Source organism: Pseudorca crassidens, chromosome 2 (genome assembly GCF_039906515.1).
Source record: "Pseudorca crassidens isolate mPseCra1 chromosome 2, mPseCra1.hap1, whole genome shotgun sequence".
Lineage (NCBI taxonomy): Eukaryota > Metazoa > Chordata > Mammalia > Artiodactyla > Delphinidae > Pseudorca > Pseudorca crassidens.
Window position 1 is genome coordinate 133,890,578 of NC_090297.1, and position 26,736 is coordinate 133,917,313.

General features: G+C 34.7%; 2 protein-coding genes across 3 annotated transcripts in view; one reads left to right on the forward strand and one right to left on the reverse strand.

Annotated features, from left to right (window-relative positions):
* Positions 1-26,736, forward strand: part of RALGPS2 (Ral GEF with PH domain and SH3 binding motif 2) — a 163,122-nt gene that overhangs the window by 90,652 nt on the left and 45,734 nt on the right. The gene's annotated exons all lie outside the window — the stretch shown is intronic.
* On the reverse strand, positions 1,966-26,374 carry ANGPTL1 (angiopoietin like 1). The gene is made up of 5 exons (XM_067728754.1): positions 26,026-26,374; positions 20,135-20,980; positions 8,855-9,048; positions 7,274-7,544; positions 1,966-5,965 (listed from the first exon to the last, which is right to left on the reverse strand). Exons 2-5 carry the CDS (start codon positions 20,955-20,957, stop codon positions 5,778-5,780), a joined length of 1,476 nt encoding a protein of 491 aa, XP_067584855.1. The 5' UTR covers positions 20,958-20,980; positions 26,026-26,374; the 3' UTR covers positions 1,966-5,777.

A 26,736-nucleotide genomic window follows, 5' to 3' on the forward strand; every position in this document is an offset into this window, starting at 1 on the left:
GCTTTAAATCTGAAAATCATTAACAGCACTCATTTGTTCTTGTCATTGGAGAACAATCTTAAGGAGCTTATTGCAGAATTTGGCATGGGAAGTTTTGCTTTGCTGGAGAGAGAGAAAAAGAACATTGTGCAAAAATAATTTAGTTGTATGAAACATGATAAATATTCTTTCATGTGCATTTTCTAACCTCATTTCTACTTTATTTATGTAATTTTGGGAAGATGCAGTAGCTCAACCAGCTTAGGTGGTTTTCTGAGAAGGAAAGCATATGTTTTTAGAACTATGGAAATAAGTTGTTGCAGTTCTATACATTGCTTTCTATTAAGTAGAAGCAGAATGTTACAGAGAAGTCTTTTTAAACTCTCCTGCCCTTCTGTAGGACATGAGTACACTGTTTTGATGTGTCTACGTATGACTCCATCTCTTGTAGAGAAAGTCCCCTGCCCCAACTTAAAGATTTTCATAATAGGCCTTTTTTTTTTTTTTTTAAGAAGAGAAAAGCTGTCCTTATATCCATCTGTAATATGGAATATAGTGCCCCTCTCATCCCCTGTCCTCTGACAAGCACCATTTTGTTTTCATTAATCTCTTTCCCTCGGCAGTGTACAAGCCCTGAATTTGTCTTGGTCCAGGGCTCTATGTTTAGCATATAGAATAAAAGCAGGCACTTACTTACTTATTGGTTGACTTAATTAATTATATGATCCCTTTCTGGCTCTTCCCATTGTTCCAGCAACTTCTTTTGTTTTAAATACAATACATTTATTTGCATGCACTTTTGTATACCACTCCCTGCCCACCCCCAGTTTTCTTTTTGGTGCATCAGCTGGCCATCCAGTGTTTGCTTAGCTCTATTCTTGGTGATAGATGTAGAACAGGGATCAAAATGGACTTTGTTCCTTCCTTTGTGGAACTTAACATCTCTTTAATGCCAAAGGCTCAAGTTGATGTCATTACCTTGTGAATAATCTCTCCTATATCCTATGTCATGAAAGAGGTACATAGCATTACCAGGCCTTGATAGCGGTGTCCTCATCACAGCTAATGAGATGTTTAAAGCATGCCTAAATTTACAAGGACTTTCAGATTTTATCTGATCCTCTTTTATGTTTCACTAGTTTTTAACCTATGTTGATCTCTGAGTAGAATATAGTTCTTCAGTTTTACGTTAGTTTGAGAAATTTTTGCTAATCTATGTATAAATATTTTCAAAAATAGTAGCTTTTTATTCGCATTTCTATTCAGATAATTTCAACAAAGTCCAAAGCTTTCTGCAGCTCTCTGGGAATTAATGAGATTGTTTTCCTGCCCCATTGGTAGAATTTTACTTGGTTAAAATGTATAGAAGTCTCTGACTCTGATCTCAGAAATGCCTAATGGTCAAAAAATGTCATTGGCTTTTCATATTTTAAGAGTTTTATTCCATTTTCCTTTCTTTTGTTTAATTTGTATATAATACACACCACGGATTACTTTACCTTATTCTTCTCGTTAAGATTACATATTGAATTCTAAAACAGCAATAAAGCATGTTCAGTCATTTTCTTTTGAATCTTGAGAATGAGCTCTGACCAAATGGCAGCTAGCCCTAGCTTTTTCTTTAGCCAGAATTACATTCCCATTTTCCATTACCTCATTGATATCCCCTTTTACCCTCATTCTTTTTTATATATTTAAAATTCTTCTAACATTCGTTAATAGTATATTTTCTGAAGTTTACTTTAGACCACTCAAAGACTTGTGATATAAAAGGGCTGGGGGGGCTTCCCTGGTGGCGCAGTTGTTGAGAGTCTGCCTGCCGATGCAGGGGACACGGGTTCGTGCCCCGGTCCGGGAAGATCCCACATGCCGCGGAGCGGCTGGGCCCGTGTGCCATGGCCGCTGAGCCTGCGTGTCCGGAGCCTGTGCTCCGCAACGGGAGAGACCACAACAGTGAGAGGCCCGCGTACAGCAAAAAAAAAAAAAAAAAAAAAAAAAGGGCTGGGGATGGGGTTACATTGATTTCTTTCCCATTTTCATAGTTTTTCTCTTAGTGGCCTTGTATCTTTAAAAAAATATCATGTGTAGAAGCTATACAGATCTGCATTTTAATCATAAACAGAATCAGGTTCCCCCAGTTGCAGCAGCTTTGCCAGTAGTGTTTCCAACAGCTGATATTTCAGTAATGTATTTTGTAAATTTTTTAGCAAACCTTAACAGGAGACTAATAATAAAAATCTTAATAAGTAACATTTATTTGCAACTTAATCCTCTATGCCCAACACTGTATACTTTACATAAATTATCTAATTCTTAACAACAATGTATGAGATACATGATATTATTCATATATTATAAGTGAAGAAACTGGGGCAAGGGAAGTTAAATTCACTTGCTATAAAGATATGCATTATAACCATTTCATTTATAGTTCAAAGAAAGCATTGTGGAATTATATTAATATTTTGGAAATCTGTCCTTAGTTTTAATTTTGAGTTCATTCTTCAGTCTTTCCTGTAATTATCTATAGAATTACGATGTAATAACTATTGACCCCACTGATAAAATTGAAAACTGAGCTTATTTTTAGATGGCTTTTTGAGGAGGGGTCATGGCATCATCATGGTAAGTGGAATCATTCTTTTCTTATTTTCTCAGACACTAAATAAAAGACTAAAAAATTGTTAGGGTGTAATCATTTTTAACTTACCATTGATTAATTTAAATATATAAAAATCATATCACATTAGTAAAGGTTTACAAGTAATTTGAAACATTTTCATGATTGTGGAAGTTTTTACAGGCTTATTATATTATTACCAGTAGGAGTCCTAAGAAATATAATGCTAGAAGAATTAGCACTCCTGTATCATGACTCATAGAGTCAAGTGAATATTAGACTGAAAATTTGATCTTTATACTCAACCAGACTTGGAGCCTGAGGATGAGCTTGTTAGTTCATATCTACTAAATTTCAGGATGGTTTCTAATATTGGCCTTATCCAATATCTCATGTTTTAAAAGTCTACTTCAGAGATGCCAAGTTTCCTTGACATTGATGGATGGTATCCCATTGAGTGGAGAATATAGAGTCTAAGTCATTTTTAGGATAAGCTTCATTTCATTTATTAAAAATAACTAAGCATAAATAATTCTTCTGTAAACCAGCTGCAAGGTTGTAGCTCAATCCTACTGAATGTCAGGCAACCATACCTTATTCCTTGGTAACCTGTAAAGTAGCTAGCTATCGGACCTTGCCTGCCATACATGTGACTTATCTAATCTCTGACAAGATTCTCATTAGGCTGAAATCCCTTACTATAGCTCTTCTTACCTTAATTTTTCTTACGGCCCATTCTCTTAACTACCTGCTGTAGCAGCTGACATAGCTCTGTTAGGTTTGCAAATGAAGATCATGTATCAGTGTAATTTTGCACCTGAAAATTTGGATATATTGTTTCTTTTAGTACATTTATTACTCACTCTATGCAAGGCACCGTGATAGGTAATGCAGAAAGTACATAGATGAGCAGTAGTAATCTGGTACTTAAAGGCTACTGAGTACTTACTAGTGTCAGGCATTATTCTAAATGTTTTACCACATGTATTACCTCCTTTGATTTTCACAGTAACTACGTGAGCTAGGTACTGTTGTTATCTCCATTTTATAGATAACAAAACTGAGGCAGGAATACATAAATTGCCCCAGGGAACACATGTACCTGGTAGATTTGGGCCACAAACCCAAGCAGTTCTGCCTTTAGGACCTATGCTTAGCTATGACATAATACTGCTTCTTTTTTTTTTTCCTTTGCGGTACGCGGGCCTCTCACTGCTGTGGCCTCTCCCGTTGCGGAGCATAGGCTCCGGACACGCAAGCTCAGAGGCCATGGCTCACGGGCCCAGCCGCTCCGCGGCATGTGGGATCTTCGCAGACCTGGGCACGAACTCGTGTCCCCTGCATCGGCAGGCGGACTCTCACCCACTGCGCCACCAGGGAAGCCCAATGCTGCTTCTTATTCCTTGATCTCAAGGAACTCACTTGCCTAAGTCATTCTTAAGCTTTCCAGGAACTTCAGAGCAGAGCTATATCACCTCTATAAAGGAGAGCACAATGCACCCTGTGGCCAAGGCAGTTAGCATTCAGCACAGTTTTCTAGTTTGTTGACTTTCACATGATTCTAGCTTTAATAATATTCCTCTTCTGTGAAAATTCTCTAAGACTTGTCTTTAATAGGGTTTTGGATGTTTAAGTGAAATGCTGTAGTTCTGCAAATAAATGGAATGCCCTAGTAAAATTTTATTCAGTTAAGATTTGATGAAACAATTAGATGCCTAATTTCTCCCAGAAATCTTACAGCAGATTCTTCTGGTTCTGGGGGTGGTGGAGAGGGACTTTAACGCCATCCCGAAAGGACCACAGGTAAAACAAAGAATAACATCAGGGTTTCAGGGTTTGATGTTCTCTTACCTTCTTTCACCAGAAGTTTTATTTTGAGATGTGGCAGAGCAAAAACATTGGTCGTGTTGATGGACTTGAGTTGTTCAGATAATTATCTTCAGTTTTGATTGGTTGAGCAAAAGTCTCAAGAGATTTCTCTAAAATTTTTAGTTCACAAATGAATTAAGGGAAGGTCAGCTCTAAGCAGAACATAATTTCTAGAAGAAAATTGTTCTGGAAGATTGGTAATAAAGTTGTTAGTTGCAAAGATGAGTTAAAGATACACACACACACACACACACACACTGGAATTGGCAGTTTGGACTAGCCAAACCCCTGTGTATTCCATTCTGAAGCTGTTGAATCTCAGTATTGGAAAAATATCTAACAGTTTCTTGAAGTTGTTTTAGTCTCACCCGTAAGTATGCAGTAATGCTTGTAAAGCTGTCCAAGCTTTCTGACTTGACTAGCAGACAAGTTTTTTCTAAATAGTAAAGATCAGTAAATTAGGGAGGGAAAAGTATTAATAAATAAATTTAGAGTTATAATTCAGTTCTTTAAACCATTGGCTCACTAAATATTCTGCACTTTTGTAATATTAACACTTTACTGATATAACAACATAAATAGATTTCAGGAGATTTTGATGTTCAGCAAATCATATGAAGATAATATTGAAAAATTCATTTGTATATTTCTGTTTTTATAAATTGACCATTTAAATACGGCATACATTATTTTTTTGTTTTTAAAGATATGTATTTTAATACTGTGGGTTTCTTAATTCTTTTGGGAAATTGACATAAAATATATTGTCAAGAATTCATACTTAATCATTTCATGTGAAAGGCACAAATTCACTTTGAAGTAACTTTTATTCAATGTAGAATGTTGACAAAACTAGAGTTTTCTTCTAATTTCCTGTCTATATTTTTATAAATAAAATGTATTATTTTGCTGAAATCTTAAAATTATTTTTCCATTGGAAGTTATAGCATTTTCATAAAGTTTTTAAATAAATTGATAAGGATCTTGAACATGATTGAATTTTGATTTAAAATAAAGCTAAAATTTGTTTTACATTGTGGCAAATATTTACATTTTAGAGAAGAAACTTTGCCTGTAATTAGTCAATAATATTTTTAAAATAACTTGGATTATAGATACAAATAATCTGCAGTATATTAAGGGAAGATGAGACTACATTCATAAATCCCCTTTTATAGTTGTAGTAAAATTCATTTAAAAAACTATATCTGTAGAAATGAATTGTGCAAAATAATATACATGTAACATTTACATTTTTAGGAACTGAAAAATAGAGTTCTATGTCATTTAAATTGGAGACTGTCTCCCTTCAGTCAATAGGCTTGATCATCATCTGAGCTGCTCTCAAGGAGTATGAGCCACCTCGGTATTCAGCCCAAAATATTCCGTCTTGGTACTTGCTTCTGTAATGGCCTCCTCTGTACCATACTCCATTTAGGTTAGAGTGTGCACAGGCATTGTACCACCATCCTCCTTTATGAAAGTGGGCGCAGTTTCCTTTGAGGAAAAAATATAGACATCAGAGTAAAAGTTTCTTCTAAGTGTGGTACTCTGTAAACCATCAAATACTTATTCTACTTTTAGAACAATGTGAGTTTTTCTTACTGATTTCAGTTACCTTTATCTTCATAGTGTTGTTTCTTCATTTATTCTGTTACTGTTGCTGAAGTATCACCTACTTGAAACATCACTTGAATTGCCGTTTTTATTTTGCCCTTTGCTTAGTACCTGCTTTTTTGTTGTTGTTGTTAAGTGATTTAATTTTCTGGCTAGCAGGGTAAATAAAATGCAAGTAGTTTTTGTGTGCAAGAGAGAGAGGTTGGAGAGATGGGGAGGGAAGGATATGGAGTTGCTAATAAACAGAGTAAAGTTTGGGGAAAATTGATTTTCAAAATAGCAAAAAAATAATATGAAATAGTACTATTAGCAATCAAATGAATTTCTATAAATAAGGCATGTATTATGATCATATTTGTTTTCCTCTTGCTGGTGTGAAATAGAGACCTATGCGCTGCTTGCCAAGACACAGCTGAATGTAAAAATAAATCAACTTTCAGGGGTATGTCTTTATCAGAGCCAGAAACCTAGGTTAAAAAGGCAAAAGTATGTGAAAATTAAATTAAAAATATGTGATGGCCTAAATGAGTCTTTCTAAAGAGACTATTTCCCCTCTGAATAAAGCTTTTTTGCTATTCCTGTACCACATGCTGCAGTCGTCTTGCTAGTCCCCTTTACCAAGAAGTGCCTTTACCCAGTGTACCCAAATGGCTTGTTTCCTTCACTCCCTTCAGGTAACATTCAAATGTTACCTTTCTTGGCCAACCCACATAAAATGGCACCCACCCCCTGTTCCCTTATTCGGTTTTACTTTTCCTAAAGTACTTGTCACCACCTAACAAATCATCTTGTCTCCTTCTAGAAAGTAAGTTCCAAAAGGGCAGGAACTTTGTTCACTGCTGTATTCCTCAGCACCTACAACAGTGTCTAGCACGTGGTAGGGGTCCAGTGGGATTTGTTAGCAATTTTAGGCAGTTGGAAGTTTTATTTCCAGATGAGTATGTTTTGTTTCCCATCCCCACCCCATCAAGTTAGAACAACAGAACCTTTTTCACAGAGTTCACACTTTGGGATTGCCTTAGAGAAGAGCTCCTAAAAGCTGTTCCTTTCAGCAGGTTGTATTCTCTTTGAGTCCAAAACAACCTTTCTGAAAAGACTTTAATGGCAATACTTTAATAACAGTGTTCTATTTAATGCGTAGAAAGTGGTGATTCTACAGAGAATACACATCAGTTTTTTCTTACTCACCTGCATACATATCTTTATCTCTGTCCAGTGTGGTGAACTGTTTACCATTATGCCACATCATAGAATCCCCAGCATTCCCCTGGTAAGTTCCCAGGCGCAGTCTATAGAATTCACTTTCAGGTTCCAGGCGAAAGCTGCTATATTCTGCATAGACTTTTTTATCACTCCAGTCTTCTAATTCAATCAACAACTTATAATTATCTTGATTGCTAAGCATATAGATATTTTGCAGTCCAAGCCAATATTCTCCATCTATGTTTCCAAATCCTTTCTGTTAATAAACAGAGAGCATGCTTACATGAATAAGTATAGAGATAGTAAACTTTTTATAGATAAGTTTTAAACATTTGATAGCATAAAAATATTGACAATTTAAGTGGTAATGTGACCTTCCACTTTTGTAGATCACCTGTTCTACTGAAGTCCCATATAATCACTTTGTTTTGTTTTGCTTTCTCTTAATTTGTCAGCATTTATTTGCACAACTACCTCCAAACTTTACAAATAAGACAAAGGCAGAAGGGACTAAAATTATTCATAGTGACTAAAAACATTAACTAAGTAAACTACCCAGGCCCTGAAAAGGGGTTCCTGATTTCTCTCATACTCATAAAAAGAAACAATTTTTTGTATATAGATACTGTCCCCACCATAGTCAAACAAATAGGACATCTAACATTTTTATGATATTCAATAAAAATGATAGTATCTGTTCTAGAACAAATTATCTTCTTTGACTCTATTAGAAATAAAATTAGTAAATGTAAGAAGATAAAACAGTAATCTTCAAAGCTCCTTCTTTAAAAGATTGTAGGTTAATATTTTAAAAACATAATAAATCAATTAACTATCCTATTTCAGTAAGCATTTGCCATTGCAGGTATGCAGCAGAATATAAGTTTGGTAAACCTGATCTTAACGCTAAATGTATTTTCAGGGGGGTTGTGTTGCAGGATTTTTTCCCCTTGTTAAAGTAGAGAACTTCCCTGGCGGTCCAGTGGTTAAGATTTCCCCTTCCAATGCAGGGGGTGCGGGTTCAAATCCCTGGTGGGGGAGCTAGGATCCCACATGCCTTGCCGCCAAAAAGCCAAAACATAAAACAGAAGCAATGTTGTAACAAATTCAATAAAGACTTTAAAAATGGTCCACATCAAAAAAATCTTTTAAATAAATAAGTAAGTAAATATAAAGTATAGGACCTCCAGCACATGACCGTTTTCCTAGGACTGTTTATCTCTGATTAAATGTACTTGATAATGGGCACAAATGTGGTCATGATTAAAAAAGCAGTTGTCTTCTTAGAAAATGAAATTAGGATCAGTCTTTGCAAAGAATTAAATACATATGTAAGTCATTCAGACTGAAAGGAAACATTTTAAAGTACATCTTCAGTTTCCTTTCTGCGTTTTAATTTTGACTTTAAAACCAGAGATGAGAATTGTCTTTCTGACAAATGCAGATAATGAAAAACAGATGGATAGTTTTTTTTTAACTGTGTATCTTATTTATTGCATATAATGACTATTATTGCAAGAGCTGCTTTGTTCCTACCTCTCCCCCACGTCTGAAACACTGATTTACCTTATAATTTTCCCAATTTCTGAAGAAGTTGACAGAGCCATCTGTTCTTTTCTGAATAACAGTCCAACCCCCAGGATCCAAACTGTTCTCACACCATAACTGCATTGGTCCATTGCTGTTTTCAGGTTTGATCATATAAATCCCACTGACTGAATGTCCAGCTTCTTTTGCATGCTGACAGTCTTTGAATGGTCCTATAATCAGAATATCTTTGATTGCCAGGAAACTTAATAGGAAAAGAGCCATATTAAAGTAGTTTTTAGTCAAGAGTCTTACTTACCTTTGTATCTTTCTTTACAGATACCACTTTTTATGTATTGTGTACACAATACAAGTTAAAGAAACTAAATTTATATTTAAAAAAAAGCTAAATAAAAGAATTACCCTAGTCCCACTATCTGGAACATTAACTTGTTTTATCTTCCACTGTTCTTGCAAGTCTTTGTCCAAATACATACATTTTTGTATTGTTATAATTCTAACACACATAGAAAATTGGATTCTGTCTTTTTATTTTAACAAACGTTTCCATTGTCTCCATTCTAGCACCTACGGTAGCTGTAATATGCAATCTTTGATGTTGATATATCATGTTTATTCCACTGCCGTTGGACACTGAGGTTTTATCTGATTTTTGCTATTATTAATAACACTGTACAAAGTGTCTTCTTATTGGCTTCATTTTTTCATACTTATAAAAATGTTGCAGGATTGATCTACTGGATCAAAATGGTACAAACAGCTTTACAGTTCTTCATAGTGCCCAATTTTTAGTTTCCAAAATTTGATTTCAGTGGAACACACTAGTCCCTTGAGATGCTCAGTGAAAATGGCATACCACAGTCAAATAAGTTTTAGACTGCTAAATATTATGTTACCCTTTCGGAAACACAATATACATTCACATATTAAAGACTGAGAAGCCCTGAAGTAAACCAGTTTCCCAAACTTTTGGAATCTTTTAACGTTTTCCCTCATACAACAGTTCATAAGAATACACTTCAGGAATGTTGGCAAAATGCCTTTCTAAAGTGTTGTATCAATTTATATGACTGATAGTAATTTTCTTATTTAATCTACACAATGACTTTCTGATAGTTTACAGATGTTCTATAGATGAAACAGTTAACTAACTAGTCTTTAAACCATAGGCTTAAACCCACTTTTTTCTAATCCCAGCATCTATGCTCTGAACTGCTGTGCTACAGTTGTCCCCATGTTATCTCACAGTTTTATGAATTCACTTCCTATTTTTTAATCCACTGATAAGTTTTTCATAAATTTTAAAGTGACAAAACATTTTGTAAAATCATTTGTAGAGTGTCTTGACTCTTCAACTTGTGATTTCCATATTTTTGATCTAAAGAAAGACAGCTTCTAGTTTTACTGAACATTATTTAGTTTCACCCTTCTCCAGTGTTTTGATGCTTTGATTTTTTTTCGTATGTCAAGATATGAAGTGGTTCAGAAATAAGAATTACCCTAAAGATCTATTAGAACAACCAAAAAAGTATAGAAATTTCAGTTGTCAAATTTTATATTTTACTAAAAATTTTTAAATTCTGACATGTAGAATTTTTAGAAAATGTGTGAAAGTAAGAGAGTTTAGTCAAGTAAAATTCATCCAAGAAAGTCTGTACTGTAACGATGATAGGATTGTTGAAATTTTGAGGAATGTGTTATCTATACTGTGCCAAGTATATACAGGGTCCCTTATGGGGCCTTATTGGGATAGAATTAATCTCATTAAATAAACAGTTCCACAGTTACGTCATTAGAAGGGATTCTTAGAGACTATAAACTCTTCCCTCTAGATTCCTCCTTGAAGATGGAGACTGTTTTTGTTTTTCTTCTGACTTCATGTCATCACTGTTTTAACTATTAAGTAGATGGTCAATACATTTTTGTTAAGCAAATGAATCAACTAAGTTGCCTTCACATTTTAAATAACAAGGAAATTGAAAACCACACACAAAAATCAGAGATGATCAATTCTCTAGTCCATGTTTTTATTATGTTTCAGGTTTTTAAAAATTATAATACAGTGACTTGTAAGCACTACAGTTACTATTAAAAATTTGTGGAAACTGGAAATATGTAATGCTATCTTTCTTGGGTTATATTTATGTTAGGTATTAAATGTCTTAGTTATAGAGTTTCAATTTGATTATTTTTTTATCGTTTTTATTTCTCTTCTGAGATTCCAGTCTTGCATTTATTATGAACATAGTTTCCTTTAAGCCGTAATAACTACTTTAAAAATTCTTGTTCCTTCTATTTCCTAGTTTGTTGAGAGTTCTTACCATGAATGGATTTAGGATTTTGTCAAAGGCTTTTTATTTATCTACTGACATGATGATATGGTTTTTCTTTTTTGTTAATATGATAAATTCTGTGGATTGTATTTTTAATGTCAAACCAACCTTTTATTCCTGGGATAACCTCAACTTTGTCATGTTATCGTTTTTATGTATAGATTGTTTTGATTTGCTAAAATTTTGTTCAGAATTTATGCTTTTATAGTCATGAGGTTATTTGTTAGTTTGTGAAAGCTCGTAAATAGTTTCTTAAGCTAGGGAGGACTATTCTAAAAATAATGTTTGCCCTTTTCAGACTGGCCATAAATTAGATCACATTCCATTTAAATTCAGTGTGAATTATTTTTATGCTATCTAGCTTCTCAGTTATTGAATTTAAATTACAGAGTATTCAGAGCCTTTAACACAATGCTTTACAAAGTAGTCATCTTGGGTAATTTTGTTCCCTTTTCTTCTTCGTTGCTGACCTTGACACTTACTGCGTAATTTAAGGAGCTTGTGTAGTAAATGTTTATTTAATTCATAAATTTAACGCAACTATTCAAAGATGAATATACAGTCATTTCTATTGCAGAAAAATAACGTACCCTGAAAAATCTCGTGTTCTGCAAAACTGTGCACTAAAAATAGCAGCTGATGTTAGCTGTTAGCATACTTTGTGTTCAGCTGCAGTTACTTGTGGCACAGAACATTAATATGCTTGGGGAAAATTCCATATGAATCAATATGACCACTTTGTTTTGCTGATATTATTCTCCTTTTTTATTAGTCACGTATGAGCTACTTCACGTTACAGAAACACACATTGTAGTCAAGTCAGAGAAGGGTAGAGAAGTTTAAATGAAGTATGATTTCCAGGTCCAATCTTAAATTATTTTGTGTAATGCATGGTAACGTGTTTATTTGTTTACTCACGAGCAAGGACTGTAATTTTTGGTTGTGTATCCACAGGTTAACCCACTTAGGTGCTCAAATATTTGTTGAACTAAATGATTCCTGGCAGCCACAGTGGTTTCCTCAGTTCTGCATTATTTTTCCCAGAAATGTCTTTTCTGCATCTATGATAGCCTAGAAATCTTTAGGCTCCAGGGATAAGGAAACAACCATAGAGTCCAGTGGGAAGTGGGGGGAGAGAACTCCACTACAGCTTGCTGAGTACTCTGATTGAATCAGCAGGGCACCCGGGAACACTGGCTAAGAATTAGCTAACTTAGATTTGTGGGGAAGAGCTGGAGTCGGCTCCATCTGAGCTGAGTTGTGAAGATTGAGTAGGAGTTTGGCCATTAGGGGTAGAGGGTCTGATCAAGGCCACACATGGGTGAAATGTGCTGAGGCGTGGAGACAGAAGAGAGCTTGATGTTCCAGCGGAGTTACAAATTTTGCATGTCTGAAATGTCAGTGGTTGGAGGGTGGTACTTAGAGCTCTTGAGGTTGGCTGTACGGTTGAAATTGATTTCTTCAGTCTAAGAATGCAGTCATCATAGTTGTTTACCACGTTAACCAGATTTTTTTTCTAAATTGTCACTTTCACAATAGTCAAGGATATCTGAGGAGCATTGCTCTTATTTTAAAACCTATTAGTGTTGTAGTTAAGGCACACATGAAGTGGTTTTGTTGCAATACATACAGATATCTCTCTTATTTTAGAAATTTGCTTATTCTATGAATGTCATCTTTGTAAATGTTTGCTCTGCACTCATTTGAGTATAGTTTTGACAGTTTACATTTTATGTTTAACTATATATTCACAAGTTGGACTTTCATTAGATTATTTGAATTGCTGTTAAAATATTTAGAAACATCAAGGTTTTGAATCTTGACAGAATATTAGTAAAATGCCATTTGTTCCTTTCCTGCTATTTAATAAGCCCTCGGATGTTTAAGCAAACTGGGGAGTTCTGGGTTTTCTAGATCCAGCTTTGATTTGATAAGACTTCAATTTATGCAAATTTAAAATTATCTTCAACTTTAATTTTCAACCCACTTTTTCGTAGTGGGCTTCATGTTTACAGTTTGGATGCCTGTTAGACTTGGTTGATATAAAGGCTTAGGAAAATGTGGTTGAAATTCTTTTCCAAGACATATGGATAAAATTAGCAGTGCTCATAGCTGTTTTTTTTCTCGTCAGTAAAGATAGTAAATATCAAAATTTAGTATTTGTTTATTTTTATAAGTAAACCATTAACCTGTCTTAGCCCAGTGTATACTGTTGGTCTTGGCATAAATATTTTCTCATTATTAACTTGCATATCTTATTCATTTTCTGCTGTAGAATTAGGTTATAGATCATTCTTACATTAAATATTTTACTGCTTTCTCTGTACCATACAAAATGCTTAACAGGAATTCTTAAAATGACTAGTAAAAAAGTAGCAGCTTTACTTTTGAGAAGCCAGTTTTAACTTGCTGGTTTATATTATCAGAAATAAATTAATTGATTTATTTATCTATGATATTTATATATGATTCAGGAATTTGTTATTAATGGTTCAAAGGGTATAGACTGGAAGTACCTTTCTTTCAAAATAGGAATTTTATTAACCTTTTGTTTGCATTGAGTAATTTTTTTTTTTAATTTTATTGGAGTATAGTTGATTTACAATGTTGTGTCAGTTTCAGGGGTACAGCAAAGTGAAAGTTATACATATATCCACTCTTTTTTAGATTCTTTTCCCATGTAGGTCGTTACAGAGTACTGAGTAGAGCTCCCTGTGCCATACAGTAGCTTCTTACTAGTTATCTATAATATTTTATTTATAATAGTGTGTATATGTCAGTCCCAATCTCCCAGTTTATCCCTACCCACCCCGCCTTTCCCCCTGGTACCCATAAGTTTGTTTTCTACATCTGTGACTTGCACTGAGTAATCTTGAAATAGTCATCTTCTATGACACAATTGCATTCTTCTCAAAGCGGGAAAATGGAATTCTGTACATTGAATTTGAAGGACCAGTCTCTTTCTTCCTCAGTTTCTTTGATGATTAAAATTTGTATAAGACTAACAAACTCCAGTTAACAGGTCTGATTCATCATAGAAAGAAAAACATTGACCAGTCATGCCACATATTTTCCAACATGTATTTTTTCATTAAGAACCCGTATTTTGAACAGAACAGTGGGCTACAAAAGACAAGAGGTTTCATACTTTGAATAGCACCTTTACTGGGAACCATCTTTATTTAACCTACCTATTCTCTTTCTATAAAGAAACTGTTTAATTACTTAAAAGGAAAATCGTTTTCTTTTTGTTGCTGAATTCCTCATTCATTTTCTTACTTTGTCCCAATCCTGTGCTCTTTGTGATAGGAGAAATAGGACAAAAGACATAACCAATTTAGAGCGTTCAAATAATTGGTCAGCAAGTAAAATCTTTTAAGAGGTAAACTTTTTAATTGGGTTGTGAGTTAAGCATAAGGTAAGTATATTCAACAGCATTTCTGGAATGGGAAATTTGAGGCAAATACTTTCTAAAGTGATAATAGATTCTTTCTTGTAATAATATGAATTACTTTATTAATGTATAAGTTTAAAATGCAGTTAGCAACCTGAGCTTTTATATTGAAGTTACTTAAGAATATACCGATTATTTTTTATAAGTGGTTAATGGAATCATGTTTCAGCCCCTTTGCTTAACCAGTCTTCTTTAGTTTCTCTTAGTTTAAGTGCTAATATAAATATGCCACTGAAACCAATTGCATTTTTAAAATTTACTAATAGGAAACATTATAAATAATTGAAAATTAGCTTATTACCCACTAAAAAGCATTTTTTTTTTAGTTTCTAATGACTGTTTTTCAAATTTAACTTTTTAAGCTTACCTTTTATATTCCCATACGTGGCAAGGCATATATTGGAAAGTGCACTCAAAAAACGTAATAATGATATTCAGACTGTACACAAAGCATTTTCACATGCATCACCTCATTTAATCATCACAACAAACTCTTACAAAAGAAGCAACTGGGCCTAGGAAAAGCCTGGCCAGAATCCAAGTTTCCTGGTATTCAGATCTATTCTCTAACATACTATGAAGGAACTTTCTCAACTTCATTCACCTACAAGGAATGAACGTACTTTTATAAATACACCATTTGTAAAAGGAAAATGTTTTCTTTTATGAAAGACTAACCCAAAATGTAGCCAATGAATAACATTAACAGTTAAGAATTTTTTGATGGCAGTTTGCCAAGTGTATAGTTACATTCTCAAACATTTTGTTTTTTAGGTAGAGGGAAAGTAATGTTTCTGGAGATTATTTATTGTAAACCAACAAAAGTATTCTGTTATTTGGCATAAGTTCATAGTAAGTTTGTTCTCTTGAGGTGCATTTTTCTTATAACCATTTTAAACGAAAATATAAAATTGTCATTAAAACACCTTTTAAAAAAATGCTGATAAATAAAAAGAAACAAAATTGAGTTAATTTGTAGTGAGGTGGATGGACCTAGAGTCTGTCATACAGAGTGAAGTAAGTCAGAAAGAGAAAAACAAATACCATATGCTAACACATATATATGGAATCTAAAAAAAAAAAAACCAATGGTTCTGAAGAACCTAGGGGCAGGACAGGAATAAAGATGCAGACCTACTAGGGAATGGGCTTGAGGACACGGGGAGGGGGAGAAGGGTAAGCTGGGACGAAGTGAGAGAGTGGCATGGACATATATATACTACCAAACGTAAAATAGATAGCTAGTGGGAAGCAGCCACATAGCACAGGGAGATAAGCTCCGAGCTTTGTGACCACCTAGAGGGGTGGGATAGGGAGGGTGGGAGGGAGGGAGACTCGAGAGGGAAGAAATATGGGAACATATGTATATGTATAACTGATTCACTTTGTTATAAAGCAGAAACTAACACACCATTGTAAAGCAATTATACTCCAATAAAGATGTAAAAAAAAATGCTGGTAAGATATATATAACATAAAATTTACCAGCTTAACCATTTTTAAGTATACAGTTCAGTGGCATTAGTACATTCTCATTATTGTACAGTTAATCTCCATAACTCTTGTCATCTTGCAAAACTAAAACTCTGTACCCATCAAATAACAACTCCACATCCTCCCCTCACCCAGCCCCTGGCAGCCACCATTTCTACTTTCTATCTCTACAAATTTAACTACTCTAGGTACCTCGTATAAGTGGAATTGTACAGTATTTGACTTTTTTGTGACTGGCTAGGACACTTTTTAAATAATACATATACATTATGCATTTAAAGAGTTTAGAATGATCATGTACCTACATGTAGAGTGCAGTAATATGAACTTCTTGGTGCCAGAAGCATATGTAAGTACAGCAATAGACATCCATCTTTGCCCTTTTTTGTGCAAGTACCCAAACAGCTTAGACATATTTTCCAGTCTGACATAAGAATAATATGAACAAAGATTTTAGCACGTTATATGTAAAGAAAAAATAGCAAGTCTATTTATTGTTGCTTGTAGTAGTTTATATTTGATAAGAATCACAGAATATTAGAACTAGAAAGAGGTGTTAGAATCTTCCAGTCCAACCAGCACTCTCTCATTGTACAAACGAGAAAACACAGGCAAAGTGACTTACCCAGGGTCAATAACAAAGGAAACAAGCTTCCTTAATTCTGTGCAGTTTCCCTTGTAGCTAATTATGTCCTTGAATTTCAGAGACCAACATTTATAGAAAAAAATAAAAAGTTAATGTTTACTTATAACAACAAATAAATAATGAATAACAGAAAAAGTTATGCGCGTGCTTAGTTTTTACATTAAGGATTGGTTTATTTGGGATGTATACACCATTGTTTCATTAAAGCAAAAGTCTGTTTAATGGGACCTTTGGTATGCTAAATCCTCAGCATGATTTAAGTCTGTAATACTAGATTTTTTTGCACTACAGCTCAATGTGTAATAAAACCTAGAACTGACGCATCTCATTTTGCTTAGGCATTTTTCGTGTGTCAGTGTATGAATATGTGAATAATCATTTCTTCTAGAACTGGCGATATCTCCAGTTAAGATCAGTACTGACAGAAAATACTCCATGGCAGTCATCTCCATACTTACATAATTGTACATCCCATCAGTTAAAAAAAATTTCACACACTTCAGATATGTTTACTTATAAATTGTATGTAAAAACTACTGGTAAATTGTATACAGTAGTAAAAGCTTACACAAGACATATTTTAAAAGAATATAAAAATTATTTTTTTTTCTTTCTATACCCAGGTAATCATTTCATACACGTTATTCCTTTGGAAATCTTAATAATGATCATCATTTGCCTAATTTAATGGAACACTAGCCAGTTGTTACTGTTAGTTAGAACACTATAAAATGAATGACTCCAGTACAATAAAATGTGTTAAATTACTTTCATGAAGGTCTTTGGAATGACAACTTTAAGAATCTCTGTAAAAATGTAGTTATCAAGTCAACCAGCATGTATTTAGCATCTGCAAATGACACAGTATCCATCTACCAGGAAGGAGCTTGTATTATAGATGGAAGGCATTTTATTTAGATGTGTGTACAAGTACTGTGTGTACATGTGAAGGTAACTGATAATTCAACAGTGAATATAAGAAATGTTGTGTCTGTGTTACAGAGAGTAGAGACATTCTAAGGCACAGAGGAACCCTTTCCACCCGCCCCCAGCCCCGCCAAGGTCACCCAGTTAGAAATCCAGGATGTCTCTATCCTCTAGCTGCTTCCATAGATAATTTGGATCTAAGTTAGAGTTCTGGCTCTGAATAGAAATAAGGGACACATCCGTGAAAGACTGGAAAGCAACATGGATAGAACTTAGTTGACTGCGTGTGTGGGACAGGAGGGAAGTGTCAAAGATGAGCCAAGCGAATTCCAAAACGGGTAGTAACATACACCAAACTAGAGAAGTCAAAATCCATTTACCTGTCAATTTTACTTACAGAAATTTATATCCTGAGAGTATAATCATAGAGGAAAAAAAAGAAGAACAAAGTTAATTTTTAAAGTTGCAAGAATATTGATTACCATGTTTATGGGGGCGGGAGGGGTGAGAAAGACCTGAAGGTTATTACCAAAGTGTTAACTGTAGTTTATTTCTGAGTATTTGGATATTCAGCAAACCTTTTTACAAAGTTTGTTAGTGTTTTCTAGATTTTCTTTGGTAATTATTGCTTTTATAATAATAATTTACTTATTTCTAAAAGGAGAATGCCAGTTTAGGGAAAAGATTGTTTTAGGGTTTAGTTACTCATTTATTTATTCGTTCTTCAAGTATTTATTGTAGTGCTTACAATGTGCTGAGTACAGCATGCCAAACCTAATCCTGGCTAGATGTTTGAGAGAGAGACATGAAAAGACAGTTCACTTTCTTCCAGAAGCATTCAGTCTAGCAGAGAGACAGACATGCAAACAAATAGCTCCAGTGTAATATGATGTAAAAAACATAGTCAAGGCTTAGTCAGCAATTTGGGGAAGGAGCCATCTAGATACGTTTGTCTGAATCTGAGTAGGTATAACATTTAAGACACTATTTTAGCTAAGCCTTGAAATCTGCCAGGTTGACAGATAAGCTGAAAGAAGGCATTTCAGTAGAGGAAGCAGCAGCATGTGAGGTAATGGTCGAATAACCAGATGCAAACATCTAGCTTTGGTTAGAATCAAGAGGGAGAGCTCCATACAGGAGTCATCTGAGCAATGGTGATACTTGTAGCCTTGAAGGAGTATAGACCTCTAAAACAGAGTATCTTCAAGAAAGCCTTTTTAAGCCATAGGAGAAGGAAAAAGGTGCCAGTTGAAGGACCTAGAGAAGTAGGAAGAGTCAGAGTATTATGATGTGGAGGCCCAAGAAAGCAGAGATGTGAATGGTCAGTGGTGTCCACTGCTGGAGAAAGACACGTCCACTTTGTGATGTACATACTTCCAGTCTTTGTCTTTGTTCTGTGTTTTTGTTGTTGTTTAAAATTATTTCATAGTCTGTGCGCAGTTTTTTGTCCTGCCTTTTCAGAAAGTAAGTGAATGAACTGTAATTAATTTTTTTTTTTTTTTTTTTTTTACTTTTGGGCATTTGGGTTTTTTCCCTTTACTCCAAGAAAACAAATCAACCTGTAAAGAATTCAGGAGAACGGCTTATGAGAAATTGGATGTAGGTGTAAAAGAAATGTTTTCAGAAAGTTAGCAGTGAGCTTATTACTAGACTGAAACAAAGATGAATTCTTCATCTTTTTATTCTGGGCACCTTGATGAGTGACTGATAATGAAGGGAAGAAGGAATGAAATTAGAAACAGAGGTAGAGATATTAGGATCAATTCTCAGGTTTTTTAATGTATTGAAGACTTACTTATACTTACATGGTTACAGGGTACAACGGTAGGATTTTAGCTTTGGAAAATAGGAGGGATATCTTTTCCTCGTGAGACTGAGGGCAAGAAGGCATGGGTTTTGTGCAAATGTTTTCAAGATAGAAAGCACAAGGAACCTAGGCCTGAGTAGACTTAATCTAAGCACAGCTGTAGCTGGTGCATGTGCTGAGAGTGGAGATAAGAGGGGGTTAATTCTAGCCTTTAGGAGAGCGAAAGCAAATTATTACATGTTCCTTTTGAGGAAGATGGTGATGGGAAGAGCATCAAGAGGTAAATGAAAGGATTGTTTAGCAGTCGTGAGGATCTAGTTGGAGTCCGAGAGGATGGTCATAGAGGTTAGGAGTGGATTGTGGACTCATCCTGTCTCAATGCTAGTAATTTAGATTGTAAGAATTTGGATGAAAGACTACTTTTTCCACGAAATATACTGTTTCTATGAACTCTTAGAGCTGAGAGGTGTATTTAAGATCAATTCTTGGTTGATAGAAAACAAAAACAGAAAATTTAATGTTCATGTATAATTACATCACCAAAATGAAGAATAGGCATGTATTACGAGCATTGTCTCATAAACCATAAAACATATTAACCTTGTACTTCCATTTTTAACAGTAAGAGGTAACTCACCTTCATTGATGAACGTAACCGGTGGTACCTTGAAAGGGCTTTTGGTGGGAGAAGTTGCCAGATCAGGTGGTGGCATTAAATCTCTGGGGTAACCTGGATCCCTCTGTATCTCATTGCCTCCCAGCAGACCAGGAGTATACTGATAACTGTTAGGAATGTGCTGTGGCACTACCTGGACGAGAGGAGGAGACACATGGGGGTCTTGTCGGGAAAATATCCTCAAGCACTGTTCTTCCAACAGAGTGATCATCACAGACTGGTTATTGACAAGATCAGTCAAGGAAGCATATTTCAGCTCTAGTTCCCTGTACCTTGTTGCCATCTTCAGCATTTCTGTGGTGACATTGAGTATTTTATTTTCCAACTGGGAAAGTTCGAGTGAATTATCCCTCTTACGGATAATCTCATGTAATAGTTGCATATAGAGTTGAGTAACACGGGAGTTCATGTTACGGCTTTCTTTTCTCAGCAGCTTTACCTCATTGACAATGTTTCCATCTACATCCACCACCAATTGCAGGACATCTATCTCCCGCTTCTGCCTGGAGAGCACGTCCTTCAGGTTTTCAAGGTCCATCCTGGTGATCATGTCTTTAATGGTACCTGCATCTTGCCCTTTGGTATTGACACATATTGGCCCTGTTATTTTTTGTTCAGGTACCAGGAACGTGTATGAACATTTCTTTGCTTCCTCTTTACCATCTGTGGCACGAGGGTATCTCCTCTGGGTTATTTTTTTTATTTTGAACTGTCCTCCTCTGCAATGTCCAATGCCCATTAGTAGGAAGAATAGCACACTTAGGGTCCAGATAAAAGCCTTCATTTTGAAACGAGGTTGTATGACGTCTTTAAAAAAAAAAAAAAGATGAAGGGAAAAAGTAGAAAAGAATTTATATTAATCTACTTTTAAAGTCAGTAACATAAAAAAAGTATCTAAGGGAAAAACTGAATATCTATTGGTGTTAATAAATTGGGCCAGAATTAAAGTTATTAATTTCTTAAATTCAGTATTAAGCACCTTCCTATTTGTTTAAAAATTAGGTTTCAGAGATGAGCTCTCCAACTACCACCTTATTGTAATGCTTTTTGTTCCCCAGCTCAATGAGCAGATCTTGGTGAGTGCCCACTGTGTGCTGAGGCATATTGTTAGGTGCTGTTGCGGCTTCTGAGACCCTGATAAGACACTTTTCTTACCTTTCAAAAGTTCACTTGCTATCTTAAGGCTTGGAAAATGGTACATAATGTTGGTAAGGCATTAATTAAAACATCTTCTCTAACTAGTATGAAAGTTGCCTGTGTTTTTTATTTATATTGTGCGGTTTCAATTAAATTGGCCCTCTCTAATAAGTATCTTTTTTATCTATCAAATTAAAAAAATATTTTTAGACAAATCTAAAACCAGAAAGTTTTAGCATCATATTTTTTGTTTGTTTTTGTAACATGTCCTTTTGGGATTGATGACAAGTTTAAGAATGATAGCATGCTCACAGTCATTATTGTGGGTAATTGTGTTTCCTAAATCGTAATCATATATACGCTCTAAACTTATATATGATTCAGCAGGTTCATTTTTCTAACAGAAGTTCTACTGAACTTCATTTTAGTAAAATGCTAATAATTTTTTATAACGATTACCAAGGAAAGAAACTCATCTGTCATTGAATCTGATCGTTAGAGTTGGAAAGTACCTTAAAGACCATCTCATCTCATTCAAGACAAGACCTCTTTGCTCCCATGGGTATGTTGAAAGCCAAGGCCACGGCCACACAAATAGGTAATATTAGAATTAGAAACCGGGTCTAGAATTCAGGTTCCCTGGCTCTTCAGTCAGTGTTTATAGCAGTGGCGCATACGCTAAAATGTGTGCTTGGAATGTTCCATTTTTGCTGTGGCAGATACATACTTGCCTTTTATAGTACAATTTCTATAGAAACACTCGAGGAAACCATAAGAGTAGTTCCAAGAACCAAAGCTGCTTTCTTTTTCTTAGGCTACCTCCCTAAAGAGTAGTAGCAGTTAGAATGAGTAAGATGTGTCACCCCATCAGGTTCATTAACAAGCTGCTATAGTATAGCCCACCTTCTCTCTCTTATAAACTTGATTCCTGTCTGCTGTTTCTGAAGGATGGCAGTGGATATACTAAGAAGTTTTCTATCCCATTTTCCACCCAGGTACTTGTTTTTTGCTTTGGGGAGCCAGGTCCCAAGTTGTTTATGCCTGCTATTAATAAATAGCAATGCAGCAATAACAATAGTTCGTTTTTATTGGGTGCGTGTTAAGTGCCAGGCATTGTTTCAGCCTTTTACACGTATTAAATCATTTACATCTCACCACAACCCTCTGAGGTAGATTATTATTATCCTCATCTTCAAATGAAGAAACTGGCATCCAGATGTTAAGTACCTCACAGCTTCTAAGACATGAAACCAGAATTTGAACTCAGGCAGAAGACTCCAGGGTTCACGTTTTTCAATAACAACTACATCATATGGCAACGTATTCTAACCTTTTTTCTATCACCAACACTGTAGCAATCCCTTATATTTTTGTAGTGCTTAACGCGTGCTAACTGTTTGCATTCACAACAGCACTGTGAAGTAAACATCTACCATTTTGCAAAGAAATAAACCTGGAGGAGCTAAAACACTCAACTGGGATTCAGATCTTCTACTCATAACTTTCTAGACCTGTGATTTTTATCCTCGTCATGTAGTAACTGCAGAGGAGTCTTAACTTTGTGTTCCGTGTCTTTTACAGTCTTTTCCTGGTTTGTATCTCTTTACATTGACCCATTAACTTAATTATGCACAGGTATTTGTGGATCATTTTTATATCCCAGACTTTTCTGCTGTCACTCCTTTCCCTCCATATGTATTCTGTTAGTTGATAGTTACCTGTCTAACTTGATTATGAAGCCTCCTAAAATTAAAGGTTGTATCAATGAAATATGGACTCTTCAACTAGAGTCATAAAAATGACTACTGCTTTCTAAGACCATGTCTCCTTACTTCGGTGTTTTCAAATGAAATGAGTAATGTTTGCAAAACAGGTGATAATGAAAATAAAGCAAAGAATGGATGGAATGTACAGAATTCTTTTTCTTTTCCTAACATAAGATAGGAAGGAGGTGCATAGTAATATTCCATGTTTGTGTCAAAGGCTTTCTGTTTGCTGACTGAGAGCCAGAAGTACACTTGGATGAGTACTTTTAGTTTTTTGCTTTCATACTTCGCCTTCTGACATTAGTAGAAAACTTAGACCGAGTGTCATCTATTTTATTTAAAAAGGACTCTAGTTACTATACTAGAGTTACCTGTACCAAAAACCAATAAAATATTTCTTGTTATACTTGCAGATTCATAGAATTTAGATATGGTTTATTTTTAAAACTGCAGACAGTAAAATAGAAGCCATCAGCCTGCTGGGTAAACGTATAGCATTTTTCCTGCGTAGTTAACGTATCCAGTGTTCAGATGCACTCATTTCAGTCACTTCAGGAATGGAATGGAAACTCTTAGATCATAAAATTATTTTATCTAAATAAACTAGTATGAAATAAGCTACCAAAACAAGGAAAATTCAGAGAGTATCATGAAACCTCAAAACATGTAGACTTTTCTGAACAGTATTCCGACTGAAGATCTTGTATTCCTATCAGACACAGATTTTCATAGAACTAAGAGCATATAATGCAAGTCTGCTAATGTGACTTTGTATCCGTGTTATCATGGAAGAACAAAAATGTGAAAATACAAATCTAAATTAAAATAGCAATAGCTTCCTTTTGGTGTGTTCTGCCTTGGCTCTCTGTGGGTTCCTGTATAATTAAATCATAAGATGAATTCTTGTCTACCATAAGAGACTCTGACCTAAGTTAATATTTAAAGGAGACAACCAAAAGTTTATTTTTTAAAAAAACAAATACAATTCCCTTAACCTTTACAAAAGTCATGACTTCGTTGTCACCTAAAGCTGAATAAGGAACCACACTTCTTAAGGAGCAGACTAGCTACATCATGAGTAAAGAAGGAGTTTTTAAAATACATTTACTGTTTACCTTTTATGAAAACATTCTCTTATTTGTATTTTCCCACATATGTTCAGTTTTTAAAGTGAAAGATCCATAAATCTGTGTTACATCATAAAACCTTTCTGTATATGTTAAAATTTTCCTAGGTCCCACAAGAATGTTGTAAATTAGTCACAGTATACTTAAGTTTAAATCTATGTCTTTGCTTGGTTGTTTTTAGGGGGGGAGAAAAAAAGCCTTCCATGCTTTGAGTTAATTTTATTGGTACTATTTCTCTTCATAGTTGCTACATTGCCAGCTAGTAGGGAGAAGAAATGAAAGTTAGGATATACTTCCTTTCAGATGGTAAACGCATAGAGGCATTTAACTGGCTGTGTCACGCACTGAAAACAGCATGAGGCAATGAACTTAAATTTATGAAGCACCAAAGATACCTTAGATAAAGACTTCTAGATTGTGAATTATGTTCTGGGAAGAGACTTGAGAACAGTTTCATCCCCTGGAGATATTTAAGGAAGGGATAAATAGTTATCTGGGTTTCAGATTAAATGCTTGCCTAAGGCTTCAGTAAGAACTGAGGTTTAACTGAGGTCCTGTATTTTCATAGCGACAACAACAAAAAAAGAAAGAGATGACAGTATTTCGGATCTAGTATTGTTTGGAAATTTTATCGGAATTTCTTGTAAAATATGTTTAACAGAGATCCTCCCAGTATTGAGAGTTTTGAATCTTTAAGGAAAGGACATGAAAGTAGAAGAAATCCTATTTAGCTTTACCATTTTTTGCTTGTTGAAGATTCTTACCTTGAATTTCTTTGATTTTTAAAAGGACAGAGGACCCCCAGATCATAACAAATTTAAGTGTCTTTGGTGTTAAAGCTCATTGTTGGTAACTAGTAATTTTATTTTTCATAATTCTAGTAATACAATTAAACAAAGCCCCCAGATAGAATATTGAAAGAATCGTGTTTGTTGACCTATATTTTTGGTCTTTTAATTATGTATTTAAGTAATTGTATCTTCTGGGTTCTTATTTGCTATTGTTAATGCTGACGACTTACACAATACTTCTATCACATTTTGTTTCTTCTCCTCAATTCTAATCTGTCAGGTTTTAGGATTTTTTAATGTATCAGTCACTTTGCTTTTTCACGTAATTCCAGTTGTAGCAGTTTTAATTTCTGTTGCCCAAGTTAAAGTACTGTTGCATATAAGCCTATGAAACTATTTAAAAATTTGAGTTTTAGCAAGAAATACCGTAGACTTGTTTTAAATCTTTAATATTTAGTAATATGAAATATTAATATTTAGGTTATATTTGGTTATGCTATAATTGAGGTATTGTTGCAGAGCCTTTCAGTTAATTTTATATCTTCTTAGCTGTGTTTTGTAGCTATACTTTAAGATATCTTCACAGTATATGTAAATCTTTAGCATATACACTGTAGCTATGTAAAGAGAAACAAACCATGTTTACATCTATTTTCTTTAGTCTGTATCCCTTTGTTTTTAATCACTGTGCTGTAAATCTTATACATTTAATCTGTTACTTGTTAAAATTTCTTATGTCACTAAAGTACTTGTTTTCTGAAACCCAGCATGTATGCATCAGTCTATAAACATATACACTAAATACCATTAAATTGAACCTCAAATAATTCATTAATCATCATAAAGTATATAATGACCAGTTTTATATAAAGTTGCAAAACAAAACCTTTTTCAGACTAAACAAATTGTAGTATATTCCAAAATTCTTTGCTTAATAAGAGATTTTGAAATTTCTACTACAAATGTAAAATAATTATACATTTCAACATACATAGAATTTTTAAATAAAAGTAAAAGAAATATTATAATACCTTTTGCATCTGTTGATAAAGCAAACCCAGAGACTTGCTGCTCTTACTCTTGCTTTTAAAAATCAGTGAAGTTTGTTCGTCTGTGACTTTAATGGCAACTGCATTTTTGTTTTGGACCGTTGAATCCAAGCTGTACTAAGGAACTTCTTTTTCTTCTTACAGCACAAATCAATTGAATTTGACAAGCCACCTATGTAATTTTAAGTAGTATAGTGGAAGTTCCTGGTCTGCGGGCTGTCTTTAATCCAGCAGAGAAAGCATTGTGGCTTTGCTCTGTCTGCCACATGGAGAAATTCAGTAACCAGCTGCAGCTGACCCAGATTGTATATACAGTACCCTTGAATAGTGATTCCCTCTCTTTCTCAGGAGACTCGAGTTCAGCCCACATATTACGTCACCAAAAATTTGCTGGAGACTTGGGGGGAAAATCTCTTTAGGATTTCCTCTCTGTAGCTTTAAATAGGGGTGGGGGTAGTGTGATCAGCAGGAGGTTGAAAAGCTCCGAACAAGGAGAGACTGTGCAGGTTGAAGGAAGGGCACCATCTGGAAACAAACTATCATAGTTCAGCGGGCAATTATAAAACAAACATTTTAGTCTGCTGCCCAGAGATCTTTTAAGTTGAACACTGAGAAAATAGTACTCAACTTCACTTAGAAGTAGGCGCAGGCTGATGAGTTTGTTTTTTATTACAAAGAACAAGAGTTAGGCTC